This window comes from Ammospiza caudacuta, chromosome 27 (genome assembly GCF_027887145.1).
Source record: "Ammospiza caudacuta isolate bAmmCau1 chromosome 27, bAmmCau1.pri, whole genome shotgun sequence".
Classification (NCBI taxonomy): Eukaryota; Metazoa; Chordata; class Aves; order Passeriformes; family Passerellidae; genus Ammospiza; species Ammospiza caudacuta.
Genome location: NC_080619.1, coordinates 3,677,333 through 3,698,091, shown reverse-complemented (window position 1 = coordinate 3,698,091; position 20,759 = coordinate 3,677,333). Strand labels below are relative to the sequence as shown.

Below are 20,759 nucleotides of genomic sequence, written 5' to 3'. Positions count from 1 at the left end.
TCAAGGCCAGCTTGGATGGGGCTTGGAACAATCTCATCTAGTGAGTGTCACTGCTTCTCTTTATGAAGGAGTTCCATCCAGACCAAGCCATTCTTTGATTATATGATTTTATGATTCTATGAGTGCTGCAGTTTCTTCCTGAAAACAACACTTCAAACAACTGCAGAAGAGTGATCAGGATAGCATCACTTTCCTGGTCTGGGCCCATGCAGTACATAAACTGCACTGCTGCATTCCTGCCTTAGAAATCCTGAGGCCTTTAATCCCAGGGATCAGAAGAAACCTTCATTGGGGAACAAGCACGGAACAAACATGGAAATGAAAAGGCAGCAGTGTAGGAAATGAAAGCACAGCCCATATCATTAGGTGTGCTGGTTTGCATTCAAGATGAGCTTGCTGGGAAATTGTTACCTCTGCAAAGGCTGCCCCTGCTCCTGCGGCAGTCAAGGGCAGGTATAAAAGGCAGCACAAATCTCTGCTCTCTCATCCCCTTCTCTTGCTTCCTTCTGCTTGGGAACCAGGTGAGTCTGAAGTCCCTTCTCTTTCTCTGCCAAAGTGAGATCTCTGCTTGGTGGCTATCTCAAGTAATGTTGGCTTTCTCATATTTGGGGATTGGAGCATCTGGTCCTGAGAGAGGAAAGAAGGGAGGAGGCTGGCATGGGGAGAGGTTGGTGATGGTGCCTTTTGCTTTCTTTGCCTGGCAGAGAACTTCCTGAGCCAGGCTGCTCTTTGTAGGGCTCCTGGCCCAGTCTCCAGCTTCCCATTCATGGCAGCCTTGGCTCTTTTGTGATGGGATAACCAGGCTGCTCCTCACCCACCCACCCAGCTTTGTGCTCTGTTTCCTCTTTGTTCTCTTTGCCAGGTGCACCTGCCAGCCTCAAGACATGTCCTGCAACACCCAGTGCCGTCCTTGCCAGCCCTGTGGCCCCACTCCACTGGCCAACAGCTGCAACGAGCCCTGTGTCAGGCAGTGCCAAAACTCCACTGTTGTTATTGAGCCACCTGCTGTGGTGGTGACCCTTCCTGGGCCCATCCTGAGCTCCTTCCCACAGAACACCGTGGTGGGATCCTCCACCTCTGCTGCTGTTGGCAACATCCTTAGCTCTGACGGAGTGCCCATCAACTCTGGGGGCTTTGACATCTCCTCCATCACCAGGCGCTACGGTGGCAACAGATGTCGTCCCTGCTAAAGATGCTGAGAGAGCCCCAACGAGACATCCTGAGGAACTCAGAACACGGTGTTGGGCAGAGGATCTTGGTTTTGAGTGCTGTTTGCACAAAAGCTGACCAAACTTGCCTTTCTCTCCCTTTCCATTGTTTGCATTGGTTCCTATGCGCTTCTATGTTCCCCAAAGGCCAGCTTGATAGGGACCATTTGGTTTCTCCCCTTTGTGGGGCAGGTAGACCAATATTATGCAGGAACTATTCCAGAGTCAAGGAGTGCAGACTCTCTGCTGCCCTTGGTGCTGCCTGTGCTGCTGACTTCCAATTTTTAGTGGCTTTGTTTCCTTCTTTCATTTCATTAAAGTTCTGCTGCATTCAAGTTTGGTGTCTGTGGTCCTTCCCTTGGTTGCACTTCTGAATGCCAAAGGAGAAAGGTGTTGCTCAGTCATGGAAGTGGGTGAGGGCATAAGGAGACCCTTCTCCATTCACAGAGCAATGGAATTTTGGCGCACCATGGAGGCGCAGCTATTAAGGGTACAATCTCTTGGAGCTGAGGAAGACATCCCCTGATTGCTCTGCTTTCAGACACCATCAAGCCTTGTCTTGATGTATCTTTGCTCATAAATACCCAGAAAGCTGGGAGACCTTGAAGTAATAGCAGCCCCATGATTTCCTGAGGAAAGGTGCTCCTGTCTCCCTCTCCCTCTCCTTGTCATTGCTGGGTGAGAGTGATATGCCCTATGGTGTTTGTTAAGTGGTTTGTTCTGTTGTTCTCCATGAGTTGGTTTGTCCCTGGGTTTTACCCTCCCTCAAAGCTGTCCCTCATGCCATTCCCCACCCCTTGTTCCAGCTCTTTCCCTGCCTGTCAAGGCAACCCAGCCCCTTATTCCTGAACCTTCCCTGCCACTCTTACCTTGGGCCAATCCCAGACTGCGACACCCCTTTGGAATTCCCCTAAACTTCGAAGCCCCATTGGCCCATGTGACTTACCCTGTCCTCCCACCTACCCTGATTGGTTCTGATCTGTTGATGTAATCCCCTCACTCCTCCCCTGATATCTCTCTATTGGTTGTTTTTTTGTATCCACCCCCTGATTTGTAACTGTATAAAATCCAAACCCAGTCACACTCAAGAGTTTTTTATTCCTGATCTCTTCACTAGGAATAAGCTCTTCTCTATCGGAACCTCAACACCAGAGAGCCTTCTCCTTTTCCTTTGTCCAACCCCTGCTATGGCTGTGACATTCTTCACTATAGAGCAAGCAGCTCCTCAGTTTCAGTTGCAGGTAAAATCCAAATCTCAGTTGTTTCCTCACTCCTGGAGTGGTGCCAGAATTTCTCCAGTGTTAGCCCAGGATCCAGTGGCTGCATCACTGGATTAGGTAAGGGAGTGGAGGAGAACGAAGAGATGAAGCTGTCGGCTGGACCCAGGAATTCTTGTTTCCCTTCACAACTTGTTGCCTGATGTCTTCCTGATGGCCTTTAGCTGCTGAGTTGCCAGGGGAGACTTCATCAGCTCCAAGGAAAAGGAAGAAAAATCCACTGCAGGGAATCCCATTCTCTGTTTCTTCCACCTATTTTCTCTGAGTAGACTGCAAGATTTTCTAGAGAACAAAGGAGGACTTGGAGGCCCAGGCTTGGATGCAAAACAACTTTATTCAGTGTAAAGAAGAAAAGGAGGTAGCTCACAGAGAGCATCAGATGCAGCCACTAAGATGCAGTAGAGCTCCTGCATAGTGTGCATCTGCTTGCCCAAAAGAGGGAGGGAGGGTCATATGTCCCCATTAGACTGGCCTGAGGAGAAACAGACAGCAAAGAAAAGAGGAAAAAATGGGAGGGGAACAATGGCTTCATATTGTAAAGACAGTGTTCCAAATCCTTATCTCCTGCCCAAGTCTGTCTTCTGAGGTCTTGGAAGCTCTTGCCGAAGGATGTTGCCAGCAGATTTAGCAGGGGCGGCATCTGCTGCCACCATAGCAGTTGGTGATGCAGGAGAGGTCAAGGCCCCCAGAGCTGATGGGCACTCCCTGAGAGCTCAGGATGTTGCCAACAGCAGCAGAGGTGGAGGATCCCACGGCGGTGTTCTGGGGGAAGGAGCTGAGGATGGGCCCAGGCAGGGTCACCAGCACAGCAGGCGGCTGAATGGCCACATGGGAGTCCTGGCACTGCCTGACACAGCACTCATTGCAGCTGCTGCCCAGGGGGCAGGGGCCGCAGGACTGGCCACAGGGGTTGCAGGGCTGGCAGCAGGACATGGCTCGAGGTCACAGGTGCACTTAGGATGGAAGGAAGGGAGAAGCAGAATGTGAGGACACATGAGAAGCAGCACTGCAGCCAAGGCACCCCCATTGCAGTTCCCAGCTCAAAGCCCAGGAGCCACCTGAGCCAATTCCTAGCCTCTCTCTGTCTGCACAAGACCTTCTCTCCCCTGCCCTCTCCCAGCACAAGCAGCTCCCAGCCCTGCACTACGACAACCCCTCTCAGCTAAGACCTCCAGTTAGGCAAGAGCTGCTCTTGAAGCAGCAGGAGGAGAAGAGGCTTCACACTCACCTGATTCCTGAAGTGGAGGAGGTGAGAGAAGTGGATGAGAGAGCAGACACTTGGGCTGTCTTTTATAGCAGTTCTGAACTGCCTAGGGCGCAGAGGCACCTTAGTGGAAGCCATAATTTTCTGACCAAGTCATGTCAAATATGCGCCATTCCAGGTAATGGTATGAGCTGTGTCCTGGTTTCCTCCACTGCTGCCTTTTCATTTCCTGGCTTCTGCCACGTGCTTGCCTAGGTGAAGATCTCATTCTGTAAGTGCTGGGATGAGCATCTGAAGGATTTCTGAGGTAGAAGTCTCAGATCAAAGTCTGTTGGCATTCCTTGTGGGCAGGTGATGTTCACTTGGATAATTTCTGAGCAGTTTGGTTTTGTCTAAGTTGTCAGGAAATGGTCACTGCTCTTGTGCTTGTTGCCTACACACCCAAGGACTGCCACGTGAGGGGACATGACAGAGCTTCCTTCCGTCTGCTCTTTCTTAGCACTTGTTTTCTGTGTCTCTCCAGGCCAGTCTAAGTGGGGATATCTTGCTCTCTCTCCCTCTGCATGGCAGGCAGATGGACACCATGCAGGAGCTCCACTGCATTATAGTGACTGCCCCGGTGGTCTCCTTTTCTTCCTTAGACTCATTAAAGTTGTTGTGCTTTCATGCCTTGGCCTCCAAGTTCTCCTTTGTTTTGTGGCAACCCTTCCAATCTGCTCCTGTGCAAAGTTAAAAAAGGCAGGGGGTGGGAGTCCCTGCAGTGGATTTTCCTCTGTCTTCTTCCCCTTGGAGCTAATGAAGACAACCTTGACTACTGCGCAAACAGAGGCCACCAATGAAATCACAAGTTCAAAGGGTGGCAGCAGTGGGCATAGGATATAAAAATTCCTTTGCCTTCAGCCTTGAGTAATGCTCTAATCCATACCATGCCCTGGATATCCATGGTCTCCTTCATGCAGAAAAGAAACTCTTCAAGGCACTGCTGGGCTCAGAATAACTCAGGTACAGAGTGTCCCATGAAGCCTGTGAGGTTCCACACATGCTCCTGCCCTCAGTTTAGGACAGAGACATGATCTTTCTCCATCTTACTGGCCCCTGTGCACATCTTGCTATGTCTAGAAACGAAGACTTCATCTGCTCCTGCTGAGACCCAAGTGGTCTCAGTTGCCAGCACTCAAATCATCTCCAGTTCATCTTCACTCGGTGTGTGACCCTCATGGACAGCCCCTTCATGTTGGTCTTTGTGCTGAAACTCTCAGTGCTCATGGTAGATCCCATTTAATCACTAAAATACTGTGACAAGGTCCTCTCCAAAAGTCCTGTTCTCCAAGGAGAAAAGGCTACACTCCTTCAGTCTTTCCTCATAGCATAGCTTCTCCAAATCTTTGCCTTTCTTTGACGCTTACAATGGGGTGGGAGCAGCTGCTGGATCAGGATGTGCAGAGGCCACATCAGGGGACTTGGATTAAGCAATGGCTTTCTTGGGTGCAGGTGGGCCAGTCAGCAGAACCACCTGGGTGAAGACGGCCACAAACCCAATGTACATATGACCAAGGTTTGCAAGAAGCAGTGGTTTTCCTGGGGACAAGGAAAGTCTCTATCAGCTTTGATGCAGCAGTGGAGGAGTGCCAGATCTTCACAAAGGAAACATGACGAGGAAGAACAATTGCAGTAAGGTCTGCAGGTACCAATTGCTCCATGCAGGGCCATTCTTCACTAGGGTTAGCAGATACGTGGAGAAGAAAAGGTTCATTGTATGTGTAGTAATTCCTGATTGCACTGATCTTTTGATTGTCTCATTCTTAATTGTCTAATTCAAATGCCCAAGACTCCTGATAGCTTCACAGTCACAGAATCATTAAAATGCCTTCAAGATCATCAAGTCCAACACTAAATCTAACACTGCCTGCTCTACCACTAACCCATGTTCCCATGTGCCACATTTACACTTTGAAATCACCTCCAGGAGTGGTGACTTAACCACCTCCCTTAACATTGTGTTCCAATGCTTGATATTGAATTTTTCCCTAATATCCAATCTAAACCTCCCCTGGTGCAAGTTGAGGCCAATTCCTCCTGTCTTATCACTTGTTACTTGGGAGCAGAGACTGACACCCACCTTGCTACAGCCTCCATTCATGAATTGTTAGAATGATAAATTTTCCCCTTGGCCTCCTTTTCACCAGACAAAATAAATCCAGTTCTCTCTAAAAGGTAGCTCATAGGTGGAGGTTTTATCACATGTCACTGGAGAGAGGAGAGAACACAATTTTTCTGAGTACTCTTAGTACAGCCCTAGGGTCAAACCCTCCCGGCAGAAGCCCACCTGAGTATAACACTGAGTGTTGATCACAGAGTAATGAAGGAAGCAAAAGAAAAACTGTTTCATGTCACGTGCAGAACCTTGGACATGTGTACAAGAAAAACGAGAGCAGGGTTGATTTCTGGCAACCACAGGAGTCCTGAGGAATGACACAGGTACACATTACCTGGATGCCACTGGCCCTTAATCTAAACCTTCTTTGTCCACTGATGTCTTTCTGCCCTGAAATCCTTGATGCTGTCATCCTGGCACTTTGAAAAATGACCCTTCATATGGGAAAGCACGTGGCAGAAGCCAGGAAATGGAAAAGCCACAGTGGAGGAAACTGGGACACAGTCCCTACCATTAGCTGGGGCAGTTCAGATTTGACATGAGCTGGTCAGAAAATTATGACTTCCACTAAGTTGCCTCTGCGCCTGAGGCAGTGCAGGACTGCTATAAAAGGCAGCCCAAGTCTCTTCTCTCTCATCCACTTCTCTCACCTCCTCCTCCTCAGGAATCAGGTGAGGGCAAAGCCTCTTCTCCTCAGCCTCTTGCTGCTGCTGCTTCAAGAGCAGCTCTTGCCTGGCTGGAGGTCTCATCTGAGAGGGGCTGTCATAGCACAGGGCTGGGAGCTGCTTGTGCTGGGAGAGGGCAGGGGAGAGAAGGTCTTGTGCAGACAGAGAGAGGCTGGGACTTGGCTGAGGTGGCTCCTGGGCTTTGAGCTGGGCACTGCAATGGGGGTGCCTTGGCTGCAGAGTGTTTGGTGGTAGCGCTGGTTCTCCTTTGTCCTCACACTCTGCTTCTTCCTTCCTTCCATCCTAGGTGCACCTGTGACCTCGAGCCATGTCCTGCTGCCAGCCCTGCAACCCCTGTGGCCAGTCCTGCGGCCCCTGCCCGCTGGGCAGCAGCTGCACTGAGTGCTGTGTCAGGCAGTGCCAGGACTCCCATGTGGCCATCCAGCCGCCTGCTGTGCTGGTGACCCTGCCTGGGCCCATCCTCAGCTCCTTCCCACAGAACACCGCCGTGGGATCCTCCACCTCTGCTGCTGTTGGCAACATCCTCAGCTCTCAGGGAGTGCCCATCAGCTCTGGGGGCCTTGACCTCTCCTGCATCACCAACTGCTATGGTGGCAGCAGATGCCGTCCCTGCTAAATTTGCTGGCAACATCCTTCGGCAAGAATTTCCAAGACCTCAGAACATGGTTCTTGGCAGAACATGATTCTGGGCAGGAGATAGAGCTTCTGGACATTCTATTTACAGCTTTAGGATGATTTCTTTCTCCTACTATTCCATCTTCTTTCTGTGCTGTACATGTGTCCCCAGGCCAGCCCAGGGGACCTGTTTGCCTCTCGTCCTCTTTGGGGCAGGCTGATGGACCCCCTGCACGATCTCCACTGCTTCTTAGTGGCTGCTCCTGGTGCTCTCCATGAACCACGTCCTTTTCTTTACACTCAATAAAGTTCTTTTGCATCCAAGCCTTGGCCTCTGAGTCATTCTTCATTTTCTGGCAAGCCTTCCATATTGCTTAGGGAGAATGGTGGAGGAAGAAGAGGGTTCAACTCCCTTGAAGCTGACAATGTCATACCTGGCTACTCAACAGCCAAAGGTCATCAGGAAGACCATGGCTCCAAAGTTTGCAAAAGTTGTTTAGGGAAACAGCAATGTCTGGGGAGAGCCTATAACCTCATTTCTTTTTTCTCCTTCCCTCCATTACCTGGTCTACAGACCATGGCCTGCACACAGGAGCGTGGGTAGATGAGAGAAACTCTCTTAGCACAGGCAGGACTCAGCTGTTATCCCAGACATGCAGGGCTGAGGTAATTCACAAGTTTCCTATCACTCATATGCAGGCTAATGCAGTGGTAAATGAATTTCAGCTGAATTTGTGCAAATGTCTTAGGGCTTTATTATAAATTTGTGACATTTCTCACCTGTATCAATGTATGTAATTTGTCCATCGGGTTCTTTCTGGATGAGGCCTTTGGTCAAACCAGTGCCCACTGCTGCTGGGTCAACCTTTGACTGCTCTTGGTGATCATCCAAATAAAATGTCCCAACAATTGTGTTTCCTGTCTTTCTTTGGTTGCTTATTCACCCTGTGAATTTTTTTACATCAGGATGAATGGTAATCAAAATTTTCTGTCCTTTTTCTCGAGCTTTCTTCAATAGCATTTTTCACATCCAAGTGAAGTTCATTCAGTAGGAATAGGCTGCTGCTCTTAAGCCAATGCATAATTAAATCATAACAATTGGTAAGATATAAGAGGAGCTAAATAACTGAAATCACATCCCATAATGTCAACAAAGTTACAAGCACAAATACTAGGGCACTTGCATGTACAATAATGTTGTTTACAAATACAAAATCACAAGGGGTTCTCACACAAGCACATCCATTCCATCAGGCCCATACTCTGTGCTCTAGGGTCTAGAGTGCATGTCCATTGGGATTTAATCCTGACACAATCATTTGATATATGGTATATACTGAAGCACCATGCACTGTTACAACATAAACTGTGGCTTACAATTAGTGGGGTCAGAGAGGAAAATTAAGAGTTGCTACTATTATCTAGTTGCTAGGAGTAGAATTCCCTTTTGCATTATCCCAGGTTACCTTTTGAACGCCACCTTCTTTTGTAATTGCCGCTCCTGTAAATTGCACCCACAGGAGAGAAGTGGGTGTAATGCAGAATGCATATGGTTACTATATTGATTAACATAAACAAAAGCAGCCAGGGTTTCAACTTGTGGGTTGAGCTTGTTTATGTGTCAACTAAATTTGGTTCCTGCTGGCAATGATTCCTCCAACAAAAATGATAAGCAGTTCTTTGGTAAGTAACTCAATTTTCAGTGGGGTGTGCTGGCACAATTCCCAGTAATGTTCCTGGAAAGATAAAACAGTACAAGTCTCAGCAGAGCTGGCCTAGACAGGTTAACCCTTAATTGCTCAAGGTGTATAACCATGGGTGAGTGTCTGCTCCAAGAGCGGCTGTTGAACTGGGACATTTCCTACACTGATCTTGCTGGGAGGGACCCTCACCATCTGCTTGGGTGCCTCAGGAGAAGCCTGGGACCCCAGTGTGCTCCCTCTCTCTGGAAGGAGCATCTCCTGGCTGTTTGCAGGAGCCCTGATGCTGCTGCCATCCTCAGGACATCACATGGGAGACCTGAGAGCCAGAGGAAAACTCAAAACAACCCGCTTCCTCCACCTTTGCTGTCCTTTGGGGGCTGCCCAGCCCCGCTGTTTTCTGCCCCTGCTCTGGTGGTTTTGCCACATTTTAATTCAACTCCCCATCTCTGCCTGGACCCCCACTGCTCCTGCCATGGCTTCAGGGTTTTTTACAATGCTTCATTTGCCTCCATGAGCCTGGTCACCTCTGTTGTTCCAGCTCACCACTCAGAGGTTCCTCCTACAGCGCATTTCACCACCCATAGTGTTTTGAGGAGATAATCAAAAAGTCCACAACTTTGTGAAAGTTGTAAAGCTGGTATGTTTATTACAGCACCAGATGCATGTGGAGATTGTTCTCGTTAAAAGACATGTGTACTTCTGGGAACTTCAATTCCCTTTTTATTCCCCTCTCAAATACGTATGTATGCAATTTCACAATAGGTTCATACGTATTCATTTTTACGAATTTCCCGTGACATTTGCCGCTAGTTCTTCTTTATCAGAAAGAATTCCAGGGTCAGGTTGACCTGCTCTTACAGCATTCTCTCTGTCTTTCTTTATCACCTTCTACCTCCCCTCCCTTATCTCTGTCCTTCACTGAAGCAGTTTCTCTGAGCCTAGGCTTTGCAGTCAGGCTACATAGCTATGTTCTCTAACCACAGACTCAAAGATGTACGTTTCACCTAAATCAAAATGGTTTTCTACTCTGGAGAATTTCTACTCTGTTTCAGTAGCAGCACTGAGACCGGCTGCTCCCTGTGACTTTTGCAAAGGGAGCCATCTCCCCTCCCCTCCACCGCCATCGCCGCCATCGCCTCATGAGGGAGCTGAGCTCGCACCACAGCTCCACCTGCTGGCGTGGGGGAATCACTGCACCCGCCCTGCCCAGCCAGGAGCCAGCAGCGCCCCTGCTGGCTGTGCCCGGAACTGCACTGAAAGGGAAAGCGCCTGTGGTTGAGAGAGGCCGGGCCTGGGTGTCTGGTTCTGTTTGCTGCTGTTGTTTGTTTGAATTGTTATTAATGTATTTATTAGTAAATGACTGTTATTCTTTTTCCTCCGTCTTTGTTGGACAACCCCATATTTTCAAAGTTATAATAATTTGGAGGGAAGGGTATAGTATTTTCCATTCCGTGAAGGTTCCCACCTTCCTTGGCAGACACCTGTCTTTTAAACGAAGACAATTGTCAATATATGGTAGAGTGAAAGAGAAGCAAGAGAGAGAGATTAAATGAGAGAAAGAAAGGAAGACAGGTCACCAGTGCTGGCTCAAGAATTGATTCAGCTGATGGAGTATCCAGGCAGAACAAGGCCATTTGTTTCAGAAAAGTGCTGTCCTGCCTCCACATGGCCCCTTCTCCAGCCACATCCCATTTGTTCTCACAGCTTCTTAGCAAGAACCCTCAGGTGGTTGCACAGCCATCAGTCTGGGTTTGAGACATGAACAAGAGTCCCTCCTCTTCTGTGCTCCTAGACCAGTGCTCAGTGAGGAGGACATAGATGGTGTCTGTGCCATGAGCTCTGGGCAGGAAGAACATGGGGGGAACCAAACAAGATCCATGGGGACATTATGTGCCTGAGCTGTTATTTTGAGCCCAGCTGTGCCTTCAGGAGTTCCTGAAGATGCTGTGAGAAAAAATAGGATGTGGCTGGAGAAGGGGCCATACAGAGGTGGGACAGCACTTTCCTGGAACAACTAACCAACCTTGCTGTAGCTCCTGAAGAGATGCAAAACATGAAACAATACAAGGAGATGAATAAGGTCACAATGTGCACATGGGCTGTAGGGGGATCAAGGTCGCCAAAAACCCCTGAAACTTCCAACCCATTTCCAGAAAAGTCTGAAAGAACAGACTGTGTATGAGAACTCGTTTGCATAGAAAGCAAGAAACCTATAATTGGGGTAGACAAATCTATCCATGAAAAGGTATCCCTCCAAATCTGGGCACTGGCCTCAGGACCTTGGACATTCACTGGACTGGACTAGCACAGGTGGATAGATGCTGGTACCAGGACTGACATGTCACCCACTGGATTGATGATGGTACCAGGACTTTTTTTCTCTCTGGCTCTCTCTCTTTATCTCTTCTTTTTCACCAAGCTACTTAATCCAAAACCCACTGCCATGTGCTAATATAGTAGGCCTGGGACTACTGTAACATAACCAAGATCCACACTAAGTGTATAATTTACAAATAAAACATTGGTTTTTTATGCAGACCCTCTGACTTTTGCCATTCCTTTTGACCTTGAGCATTTATGAACTTTGAGTGTTTTCTACACCTTAAGGGTGGGACCCCACGGCCTGTGTAACTTGATTGGCAGATGCTGATCGCAGTTTCTACACCACCTCAGCCCTGCATGTCTGGACAGCAGCTGGGTCCTGCCAGGTGCTGAAGGACTCTGTGAGGTACCTGTCTCATCTGCCTTTGACCACATGTGCTGCTCATGGGCCCTGGACTGGGTAATGCAGGGGAGAAGAAGGAAGAGATGAGGCTGTGGGCTGGTCCCAGACATTGCTGTTTCCCTTCCCCATTCCTGCCACCCTTTGGAGCCATGTTTTCCCTGTTTGTCATTGGCTGTGGAGTAGCCAGGGATGTTCTTCATCAACTGCAATGGAAAAGGCAGAAAGGAAAATCCACTACAGGGAGTCCTACACTCTGCCCATCCACCCTCTACCCTGAGTAGACTGGAACAGCTGCCACGGAAAGAAGGACAACTTAGAGGCCAAGGCTTGGATGCAAAACAACTTTAATGAATGTAAAGCAGAAACAGAGTTGGCTCACAGACAGCACCAGGAGCAGCCACTAAGATGCAGTGGAGTTCCTGAAGGGTGTCCATCTGCCTGCCTGAAAGAGGGAGGGAGGGCAACGAGTCCCCCTAGGCTGGCATGGGGAGACATGGAGAGCAGAAGAAAGACAAAAAAAGTAGAAGGGAACAATGGCTCAGACACTAAATACCATGTCTTAAATCTCTATCTCCTTCCCAGAGCCAGGTTCTGAGGTTCTTGCTTAAAGACTTTAGGCAGCTTTAGCAGGGACGACATCTGTTGCCACCATAGCAGCTGGTGATGCATGACAGGTCAAAGCCCCCAGAGTTGATGGGCACTCCACCACAGCTGAGGATGTTGCCAACAGCAGCAGAGGTGGAGGATCCCACAGCAGTGTTCTGTGGGAAGGAGCTGAGGATGGGCCCAGGCAGGGTCACCAGCACAGGGGAGGGTTCAATGACGACGTGGGAGCTCTGGCACTGCCTGACACAGCACTCATTGCAGCTGCTGGCCAGCGGGCAGGGGCCACAGGGCTGGCAGCAAGGCTCACAGGGCCTGCAGCAGGACATGGCTGGGGGTAACAGGTGCACCTAGGATGGAAGGAAGGGAGAAGCAGAGTGTGAGGACACAGGAGAACCAGCGCTACCACCAAACACCCTGCAGCCAAGGCACCTCCTGGCCCCCATTGCAGTGCCCAGCTCAAAGCCCAGGAGCCACCTCAGCCAAGTCCCAGCCTCTCTCTGTCTGCACAAGATCTTCTCTCCCCTCTGCTGTCCCAGCAGAAGCAGCTCCTAGCCCTGGGCTCTTGTAGCCCCTCTCAACTGAGACCTCCAGCCAGGCAAGAGCTTGCATTGAAGCAGCCGGAGGAGGAGGAGAGGTTTCCCACTCACCTGATTCCTGAAGAGGAGTAGAAGGAGGTGAGAGAAGTGGATGAGAGAGCAGAGACTTGGGCTGCCTTTTATAGCAGACCTGCACTGCCTCAGGCGCAGAGGCAACTTAGTGGAAGTCATAATTTTCTGACCAGCTCATGTCAAATGCAAACTATCCCAGCTAATAATGGGGCTGTGTCCTGTTTTCCTGCACTGCTGCCTTTTCATTTCCTGGCTAATTCCGCGTGCTTTCCTATATGCAGATCTCTTTCTGTAAGTGTCAAGATGAGAGCATCAATGATTTCCAAGGCACAAAGACGTCAGCACAGGCAGAAGTGTGAGATTAATTGTTATTGACATTCTCTGTGGGGAGATGATGTTTACCTCTGTCATTCCTGTGGTCTTGGTGGTGGCAAAGTTGTCAGAAAATGGTCACTGCTCTTGTACTTCTCTCCCACGTGCCCAAGGACTCTGCTGTGAGGGGACATACTGCGTTTCCACAACAGAGATCTCAGCTAATGATGTTTCCTGACCTTATTTGAATGTACAGTTTTTTGTTTGTTCCATGAAGACGTGTGAGTACACGTGTGTTAAGTCTAGGCTTGTAGCAAAATGCCTGGTGAAATTAATGAGAAGGTAATTCTTGGAGGTATTCAAAAACATTATTAACAAGGCAGTCATTTTTCACAACCAGTGTGAGTTCATGAGAGGAAAGCCCTCCTTGTCAGACTTAATTTCCTTTCACAACAAGGTAACCCACCTAGCTGATGAATGGAAGCCAACTGGTGTAATCTTTTATGCAATTCTCTGAAGTTTTTGATACCATTTCTCACAGGATCTTTCTGGATAAATACATTGTGTGATGGGTGAGCAACTGGCGCATGGGTCAGGCACAAAGGGTGACAGTGGAGGGGTCACACAGAGTGAAGAGGTCCTGGAGATGATTTGAGTGCTGGCAGTTCAGACCACTGCTCAGGTCTCACTAGGAGCAGGTGAAGCCTTGGTTTCTGGACATAAGAAGAGCCAATCACTAATGGCTCTGAAGATCAGCATGCTGTTGGCCAAGACTGGGCCAATGAGAGAAGTCGGTAATGCCTCTGTGATGATGATATAAGAAGAAAATAAAAAAAAAGTCACACAGTTTTTCTCCTCTTAGGGAAGAGGAGGAGTTGAGAACATGTGAGGGAAACAACATGGCAACACCAAGATCAGTGGAGAAGGAGGGGCAGGAGGTGCTCCAGGCGCCAGAGCTGAGATTCCTCTGCAGGATGTGGTGAAGACCATGGTGAAGCAGCTGTGCCCCTGCAACCATGGGGATCCACAGGAGATGCAGAGATCCACCCAAAGCCCCTGGAGATCCACAGGGAATACAGAGATCCATCCACAGCCTGTGGGGATCCACAGGGAATACAAAGATCCACCCACAGCTCATGGGGATCCATGGGTAATGCAGAGATCCACCCGCAGCTCATGGGGAAAGTGCCCATGCCAGAGTGGGTGGATGCCTGGAGGATGCTGTGATCCAGTGGGAAACCTGGTAGAGAGAGGGGGCCCTGCTTCCAGGCTGGAGTAGTCTGTCCTTGGAGGAGTGCACCCCGCAGAAAGATAGACCCACATTGCAGCAGTTTTGGGAGGACTGGCTGCCCATGGGAGGGACTCCCATTGCAGGTGGTGTGGTAGGGCTGCTGCTCGTGAGAGTGGACCTGCACTGGAGAAGTTTCACGGAGAACTGTCTCCCATGGAAGGGGCCCCATGGCCTCACATGGGAAGGACTCCTCTCCAGGAGTAGCAGAAGAAAATCTCAGTGATGAACTGACCCAAAAACCCCCATGTCCTATCTCCCTGTGCTGTCAGTGGGAAGGATGGAGGGTCTGGGGGTGAAAAAGATGTATAAAGTGATTGTTTTGCTTCTCATTATCCTCCTCTGATTCTGGTAGTAATAAAGTCACTTTGAAACTTTAAATTGAGCCTGTTTTGCCCTTGAAGTGTTTTCTCCTGGTTCTTATCTCACTCATAAACCCTTTGTTATATTTTTTTCCCTCTCCACTTCCCGGCTGTGGCAGGGGAGGGTGAGTGAGGGACTCATCTGCGTGCCAAGTGTCAACACACAACAACTGCGTAGCTTGAGTGTGCTTGATACCAATTCCAACTTGTGACATATCTGAGAACTGAATGTAACAACAGCAGCTGGGCCCTTTAACCATGTGCTAGAGGAGGTGTGAGGTACATATCTGTACCTGTGTGCAGGCCATGTACACCAGGCAACAGAACAGAGGAAAAGGAAGAGATAAAGCTGTGAACTGTTCCCAGGCACTGTTGTTTTCTATCTCCACTACCAGTATGCTTTAGATTGGTGGTCTAATCACCATTGGCTATAGAGTAGCAGGGGATGTCTTCATCAGGTCCAAGGGAAAGGGCACAAAGTAAAATCCACTGTAGGTACTCCCATCCTCTTCTTCCTCTATCTTTTCGTGAGCAGACTGGAATAGTTCCTGCTACGAGTATGAGGGACAGACACTAAGATGCAGTGGAGATCCTGCAGGTTGTCCTTCAGCCTCTCCTGTGGAAGGAGAAAGGGCAAAATATCCTCACTAGACTGGCCCAAGGAGATAAAGACAACAAAAGAAGGAGAAAAGTGGAAGAAGGAAATAGCAACCTGAAGCTCTGTCAAGTGCCCAAACAATGGAGACCTTGGACATGAAGTTGAGAAGCACAAGAGTGGTGCCCATTTCCTGACAACTTTGCCATAAACAAATCCACAGGCATGAAACAGGTTCACATCATCTGCCCACAGGGGATGCTGCCAGCCCTTGATCTGAGCATTGTGCCTGTGCTGATGTCTTTGTGCCCTGAAGTTCATGAACCTCTCATCTTGACACTTAGAGAAGTTTGCATAAAAGAGAGCACGTGGAATGCACTAGGAAATAAAAAGGCAGCAGTGCAGGAAAACAGGACACAGCCCCATTATTAGGTGGGATAGTTTGCATTTGACATGAGCTGGTCGGAAAATTATGGCTTCCACTAAGGTGCCTCTATGCCTGATGCAGGGCAGGTCTGCTATAAAAGGCAGCCCAAGTCTCTGCTCTCTCATCCACTTCTCTCACCTCCTCCTCCTCAGGAATCAGGTGAGTGCAAAGTTGCTTCTCCGCCTGCTTCAAGACCAGTTCTTGCCTGGCTGGAGGTCTCAGTTGAGAGGGGCTGTTGTAGAACAGGGCTGGGAGCTGCTTGTGCTGGGAGAGGGCAGGGGAGAGAAGGTCTTGTGCAGACAGAGAGAGGCTGGGACTTGGCTGAGGTGGCTCCTGGGCTTTGAGCTGGACACTGCAATGGGGGCCAGGAGGTGCCTTGGTGTCGGGGTGTTTGGTGGTAGCGCTGGTTCTCCTGTGTCCTCACTTTGTGCTTCTCCCTTCCTTCCATCCTAGGTGTACTTGTGAGCCCGAGCCATGTCCTGCTGCAGGCCCTGTGAGCCTTGCTGCCAGCCCTGTGGCCCCTGCCCGCTGGCCAGCAGCTGCAATGAGTGCTGTGTCAGGCAGTGCCAGGACTCCCATGTCGTCATTGAACCCTCCCCTGTGCTGGTGACCCTGCCTGGCCCCATCCTCAGCTCCTTCCCACAGAACACTGCTGTGGGATCCTCCACCTCTGCTGCTGTTGGCAGCATCCTGAGCTCTCAGGGAGTGCCCATCAGCTCTGGAGGCTTTGACCTCTCCTGCATCACCAACTGCTATGGTGGCAGCAGATGCCGTCCCTGCTAAATCTGCTGACAGCCTTGGGCAAGAACCTCCATGACCTCAGCACCTGGTCCTGGTCAGGAGATAGAGCTTTGGGACATTGTAATTTGAATTTCAAGCCATTGTCCCTTTCTTCTCCTGTCTCTTTTTGCTCTTTCCTTTTCTGTCCATGTCTCCTCAAGCCAGTCTAGTGGAGACCTGTTGCCCTCCCCTCCCTCTACAGGCCAAGCAGAGGGACACCTCCACTGCATCTTAGTAGATGCTCCTGGTGCTCTCTCTGAGCCACTCTGAGTATTTTTTTCCCCTACACTCAATAAAGCTTTTTTGCATTCATGTATGTGCCTCTGAGTCCTCCTTCGTTCTGTAACAACTGTTTCAGTCTGCTCAGGGAAAATAGCTGGAGAAAGAAAATGGTGGGATTCCCTGTAGTAGATTTTCTTTTGTGCCTTTTCCCTTGGAGGTGACTAAGTCATCCATAGCTTCTCAGCAGCCGAAGGCTGGGAGACTCCCTCTAAAGGGTGGCAGGAATGGGGAAGGGAAAAACAATTCCTGAGACCAGCCCACAACCTCATCTCTTCCTTCTCCACCTTTCCTTTTCCTGGTCAAGGCTCCGTGGCATGCAAATAGAAGCACAGGCAGGTTGTTATGAACAAAAACTCGGTTAATATTTTTTATGAGAAAAAGTTTCAAAAAGGCAGCCAGACCACTGGCCCTGCCCAAGTTCTGTGTGTTTTGTTATTGTAATCACGGGTCGTTGTCGTTAATGGTTGTCTTTGTATTAGTAAAAGCCCTGGCTGGGGCGAGGTAATGGCCCTTCTCCTGGGTGGGGACCTTGCCCAAGACTAAGTTTTACCTTTCTCAGAATAGGGAAGATACCTGAGAAGGTGGGAGGGGTTATGCAAAGTGACTCGCAAGACCAGAATGCTTTGTGGGACCCCCATCTCCAAACTCGTGGAGAAACCCCAAAAACAACGAGCCACCTAAGAGTTAAGAGACTGGAGTGATGTCTGGACGTGAGGAACCAAGTGCTGAGCCTGCAGAGATGCGGGAAACCTTCATCGTTCCTCACCCTGTCCTCGAAATCCCCCGAGCCAGGACTGGGGGGGTCTGGAGACCCGGACCGAGCAACATCTTATGGGATCAAGCCCTAAAGGCTCCCAAGAGGATCTGATCCCCAGCTCTGCCCCTGGTGGACAGAGCTGTGCATATCCTCCTCCTCTGAGTCGCCCTGGGAGACGACGGGACGCTGCAGACCCGCCGAGCCGCCCAATCCTGAGCTGATCACTTTTAATAAAGGCATTAAACAGGAGAAGAAGTCTCCTGGCCCTTTGTTTATTTCAGCTGGGGACTCGTCCGGGATAGCCACGCCGCAAGAGGACTCAGGACTGGCCATCTTGGATCTTCAGAGGACAGCTGGCTACCAGGACCAGAGGGACCGGCTCAGGACAGCGACGCAGAGGAGCACCGGAGCACTGGACTGGTGAGAAATCCGGTGGCGGGAGTGGGAGACGTGCGCATGTGTGTGTGAGTGAGACGAGGGCCGGCAGCCGGACCTTCGAAGCGAGAGTGGACCCCTCAGTACTGCGGTTCCGGCTTTTCGCGAGAAAAGCGGCCAGGAACAGGGGGACGCGAGTGGAATTAGCGCAAGTGAGTCGTCTCCCAAGGGGGAATAAAGGGACCCCCCACTCCGGGCGTGCGGAGTGAATTACTGTGTATGAGTGGCACGCACCCCAAAGTCCTGACAAAGGGAGGTCAGGCACTTTTGTAAGGCTCGAGAAGGATTCGAGTAAGATTTGTCAGTCCCGAGAAGGATTCGGGTGTTTCACAAGCCCTGCAGGCAAAGTAAGTCCTGACAGAGGGAGTCAGGCACAAACCCCAGCGAAGGAGGCTGCGGTTTGCTTTTAAGTCCTGATACGGTGAAGCCTAAAAATTGGCGGGTTAGGCGAACTAAAAATCAGGCAGTTGTTTTTCCTGACTGAGGGTGTCAGGCACGACCCGGATTCTTGGCCGGGGCTTCGTGTGCTTAAGTCCCGATAGATGTAAGACCTGACGCTGGGAAGTTGGGCAATCAAGAGATTGGGCAGTTGTTTCATTATAAAGTCCTGAGCGTCAGGCAGAAATTTGAAGTTCAGTGGAGGAGGCTGGGGCTCCTCAAAGAAGGGTTTCTCGGTCAGTAGAGGCACCTTTGGGATTTTTTTTATTGAGACCTGAAAAATGGGATGTTGTAGTAGTAAAAAGACTGGCAAGAGACTGAGAGATATACCTCCTAGTAGTCCCTTAGGGGAACTGTTAGTGAAATGGGATTTTATAGAGGCCACGGAGGGATTAGATAAAGTGAAAATGATCCATTATTGTATGGAAGTGTGGCCAGAATTAGAGGTGCAAGGAGGATGGCCTTGGTGTGGGACAAAGGATAAGTGGATGTGCCAACAATTAAATAATTATCTGACAGCTCGAGGCGATACTGATCCTGAGCAATTACTGTATGTGGCTTGCTGGTTAAAGAGTGCTGTTGAGGATGAAGGGGTGCGAATTTGTAAGGTACAGAGGAAGAAAGAGGGGAATGAAGGAGGGGATGATAGAACTAGTAAAAAATGGGACCCCCTGGATTATTTGCCTCCTTCTGCCCCTCCACCTTATAATCCTCTTCTTCAAGCACCTCAAATGGCAGGTCCGGTTCCTCCCCCGGCTGCCATCTCATTACCACCTGCTCAAATTCCTTCTTCTACCTCTTCAGCTTCAGCTATGACAAACTCAGTATCTCCTCCAGTTCCTTCTGCACCACCACGAGTGCATACTCCACCTGCTGCATTCTCCACCCCTTCTCCAGCTCCGCTTAATATCTACTCAGGCTCTTCTCCCCCTCCTATTGCTGTCCCTTTACCTCCTCCTAGTTGGGACACAAATGTCTCCTCACCCGATAAACAGCTATCAGCAAATACACCTGCTGATGGGCAGAACATTCAGGGTAACCCAGAGAACCCTCAAAGTAGCTTGGCATCTGAAGATGGGCCTTACTGTAGCACCAGATCCAAGACCTCCAAGGCAGAGAAACTCTTTCCCCTCAGAGAGGTTCCTATGGGAGGAATAGCGGGAGGTGTTGGCTTTGTGAATGCTCCCCTAACTGCTTCTGAGGTGAGAGGATTCAAGAAAGAGTTGGGGCATTTAGTTGAGGACCCAGTGGGCATAGCCAAGCAAGTGGATCAATTTCTAGGTCCGAATATCTACACTTGGGGGGAGATGAATTCCATCCTGAGTATATTATTTTCCCCAGAAGAGGTCCAGATGATTAGGGCGGCTGGCATAAAAATTTGGGAGAAAGATAACAGTCCAGGACCCCAGGTGCCAACAGGTGAACAGAAGTTGCCACTAACAGAGCCCAACTGGAACCCTAATCAGGAGGAGGGGAGGAAGGCCATGAGGGAATATAGGTCTTTGATAATACGGGGGATCAAAGAGTCAGTTCCCAAAGGAACCAATACCCAATTGGCATTTGAGGGTACACAGGAGAAAGATGAAGCTCCTGCTGCCTGGCTTAATCGCCTAAGGCGGAATTTCCAGTTGTACTCTAGAATAGACCCAGACACCCCAGAAGGTCAAATGCTACTAAAAGTCCAATTTGTTACCAAATCTTGGCCTGATATACGGAGAAAACTGGAAAAGATGGAAGATTGGCAAGAGAAGGACATTAATGAGTTATTAAAAGAGGCATTGAAGGTGTATTTAAGGAGGGAGGAAGATAAAGCAAAGGCCAAGGCTAAGATCATGGTTGCTGTAGCTAGAGAAAGTGCAGGGTGGGCAGGTCCACCACCAGGAGGAGGCAAGGATAGGCCAGTACTGACCGGTGCACGAAGGGTGGTGAGACCTCAGGAAGTCCCTTTGAGAGTACGACAGTGTTATTACTGTGGGGAGGCAGGACACATCAGGAGGTTTTGTAAAAAGCTCAGTCTCGATGAGGCAATAGCCAAGGAACAGGACAATTTAGGAAGAATTCTTAAGGGGGAGGACTAGGGGTGTCAAGGGCTTTTTACTATAGGGGACCCGATGAAACATCTAGAAGAGCCCTTGGTAAATTTTGAAGTGGGACCCCTAAATGAAGAATTTGAATTTTTGGTTGATACAGGGGCAGATAAGTCCTGTCTCAACAAAATACCACAAGGTATGGAAATTGGGAGACAATTTTGTGAAGTATTGGGTGCAGAAGGGAGACCATTTAGAGCATCTGTGAT

The 20,759-nt window shown here is 49.6% G+C and overlaps 2 protein-coding genes and 3 pseudogenes across 2 annotated transcripts; 3 read left to right on the top strand and 2 right to left on the bottom strand.

Annotated features, from left to right (window-relative positions):
• Positions 1 to 387: 387 nt before the first annotated feature.
• Positions 388 to 1,190, top strand: LOC131568654 (feather keratin Cos1-1/Cos1-3/Cos2-1-like). Its single transcript, XM_058820757.1, is given in 3 exon segments — positions 388 to 423; positions 426 to 532; positions 863 to 1,190. Coding segments are annotated over 3 exon segments (471 nt in total).
• Positions 1,191 to 3,109: 1,919 nt separating this feature from the next.
• LOC131568655 (feather keratin Cos1-2-like) lies at positions 3,110 to 3,418 on the bottom strand. Its single transcript, XM_058820758.1, has one exon. The coding sequence runs from the start codon at positions 3,416 to 3,418 to the stop codon at positions 3,110 to 3,112; it is 309 nt and encodes a 102-aa protein (XP_058676741.1).
• Positions 3,419 to 3,444: 26 nt separating this feature from the next.
• On the top strand, positions 3,445 to 7,146 carry LOC131568705 (uncharacterized; annotated as a pseudogene).
• A 5,050-nt stretch (positions 7,147 to 12,196) lies between these two features.
• Positions 12,197 to 12,965, bottom strand: LOC131568449 (feather keratin Cos1-1/Cos1-3/Cos2-1-like; annotated as a pseudogene).
• An 873-nt stretch (positions 12,966 to 13,838) lies between these two features.
• Positions 13,839 to 16,554, top strand: LOC131568704 (feather keratin Cos1-1/Cos1-3/Cos2-1-like; annotated as a pseudogene).
• The last annotated feature ends 4,205 nt before the right edge of the window (positions 16,555 to 20,759 follow it).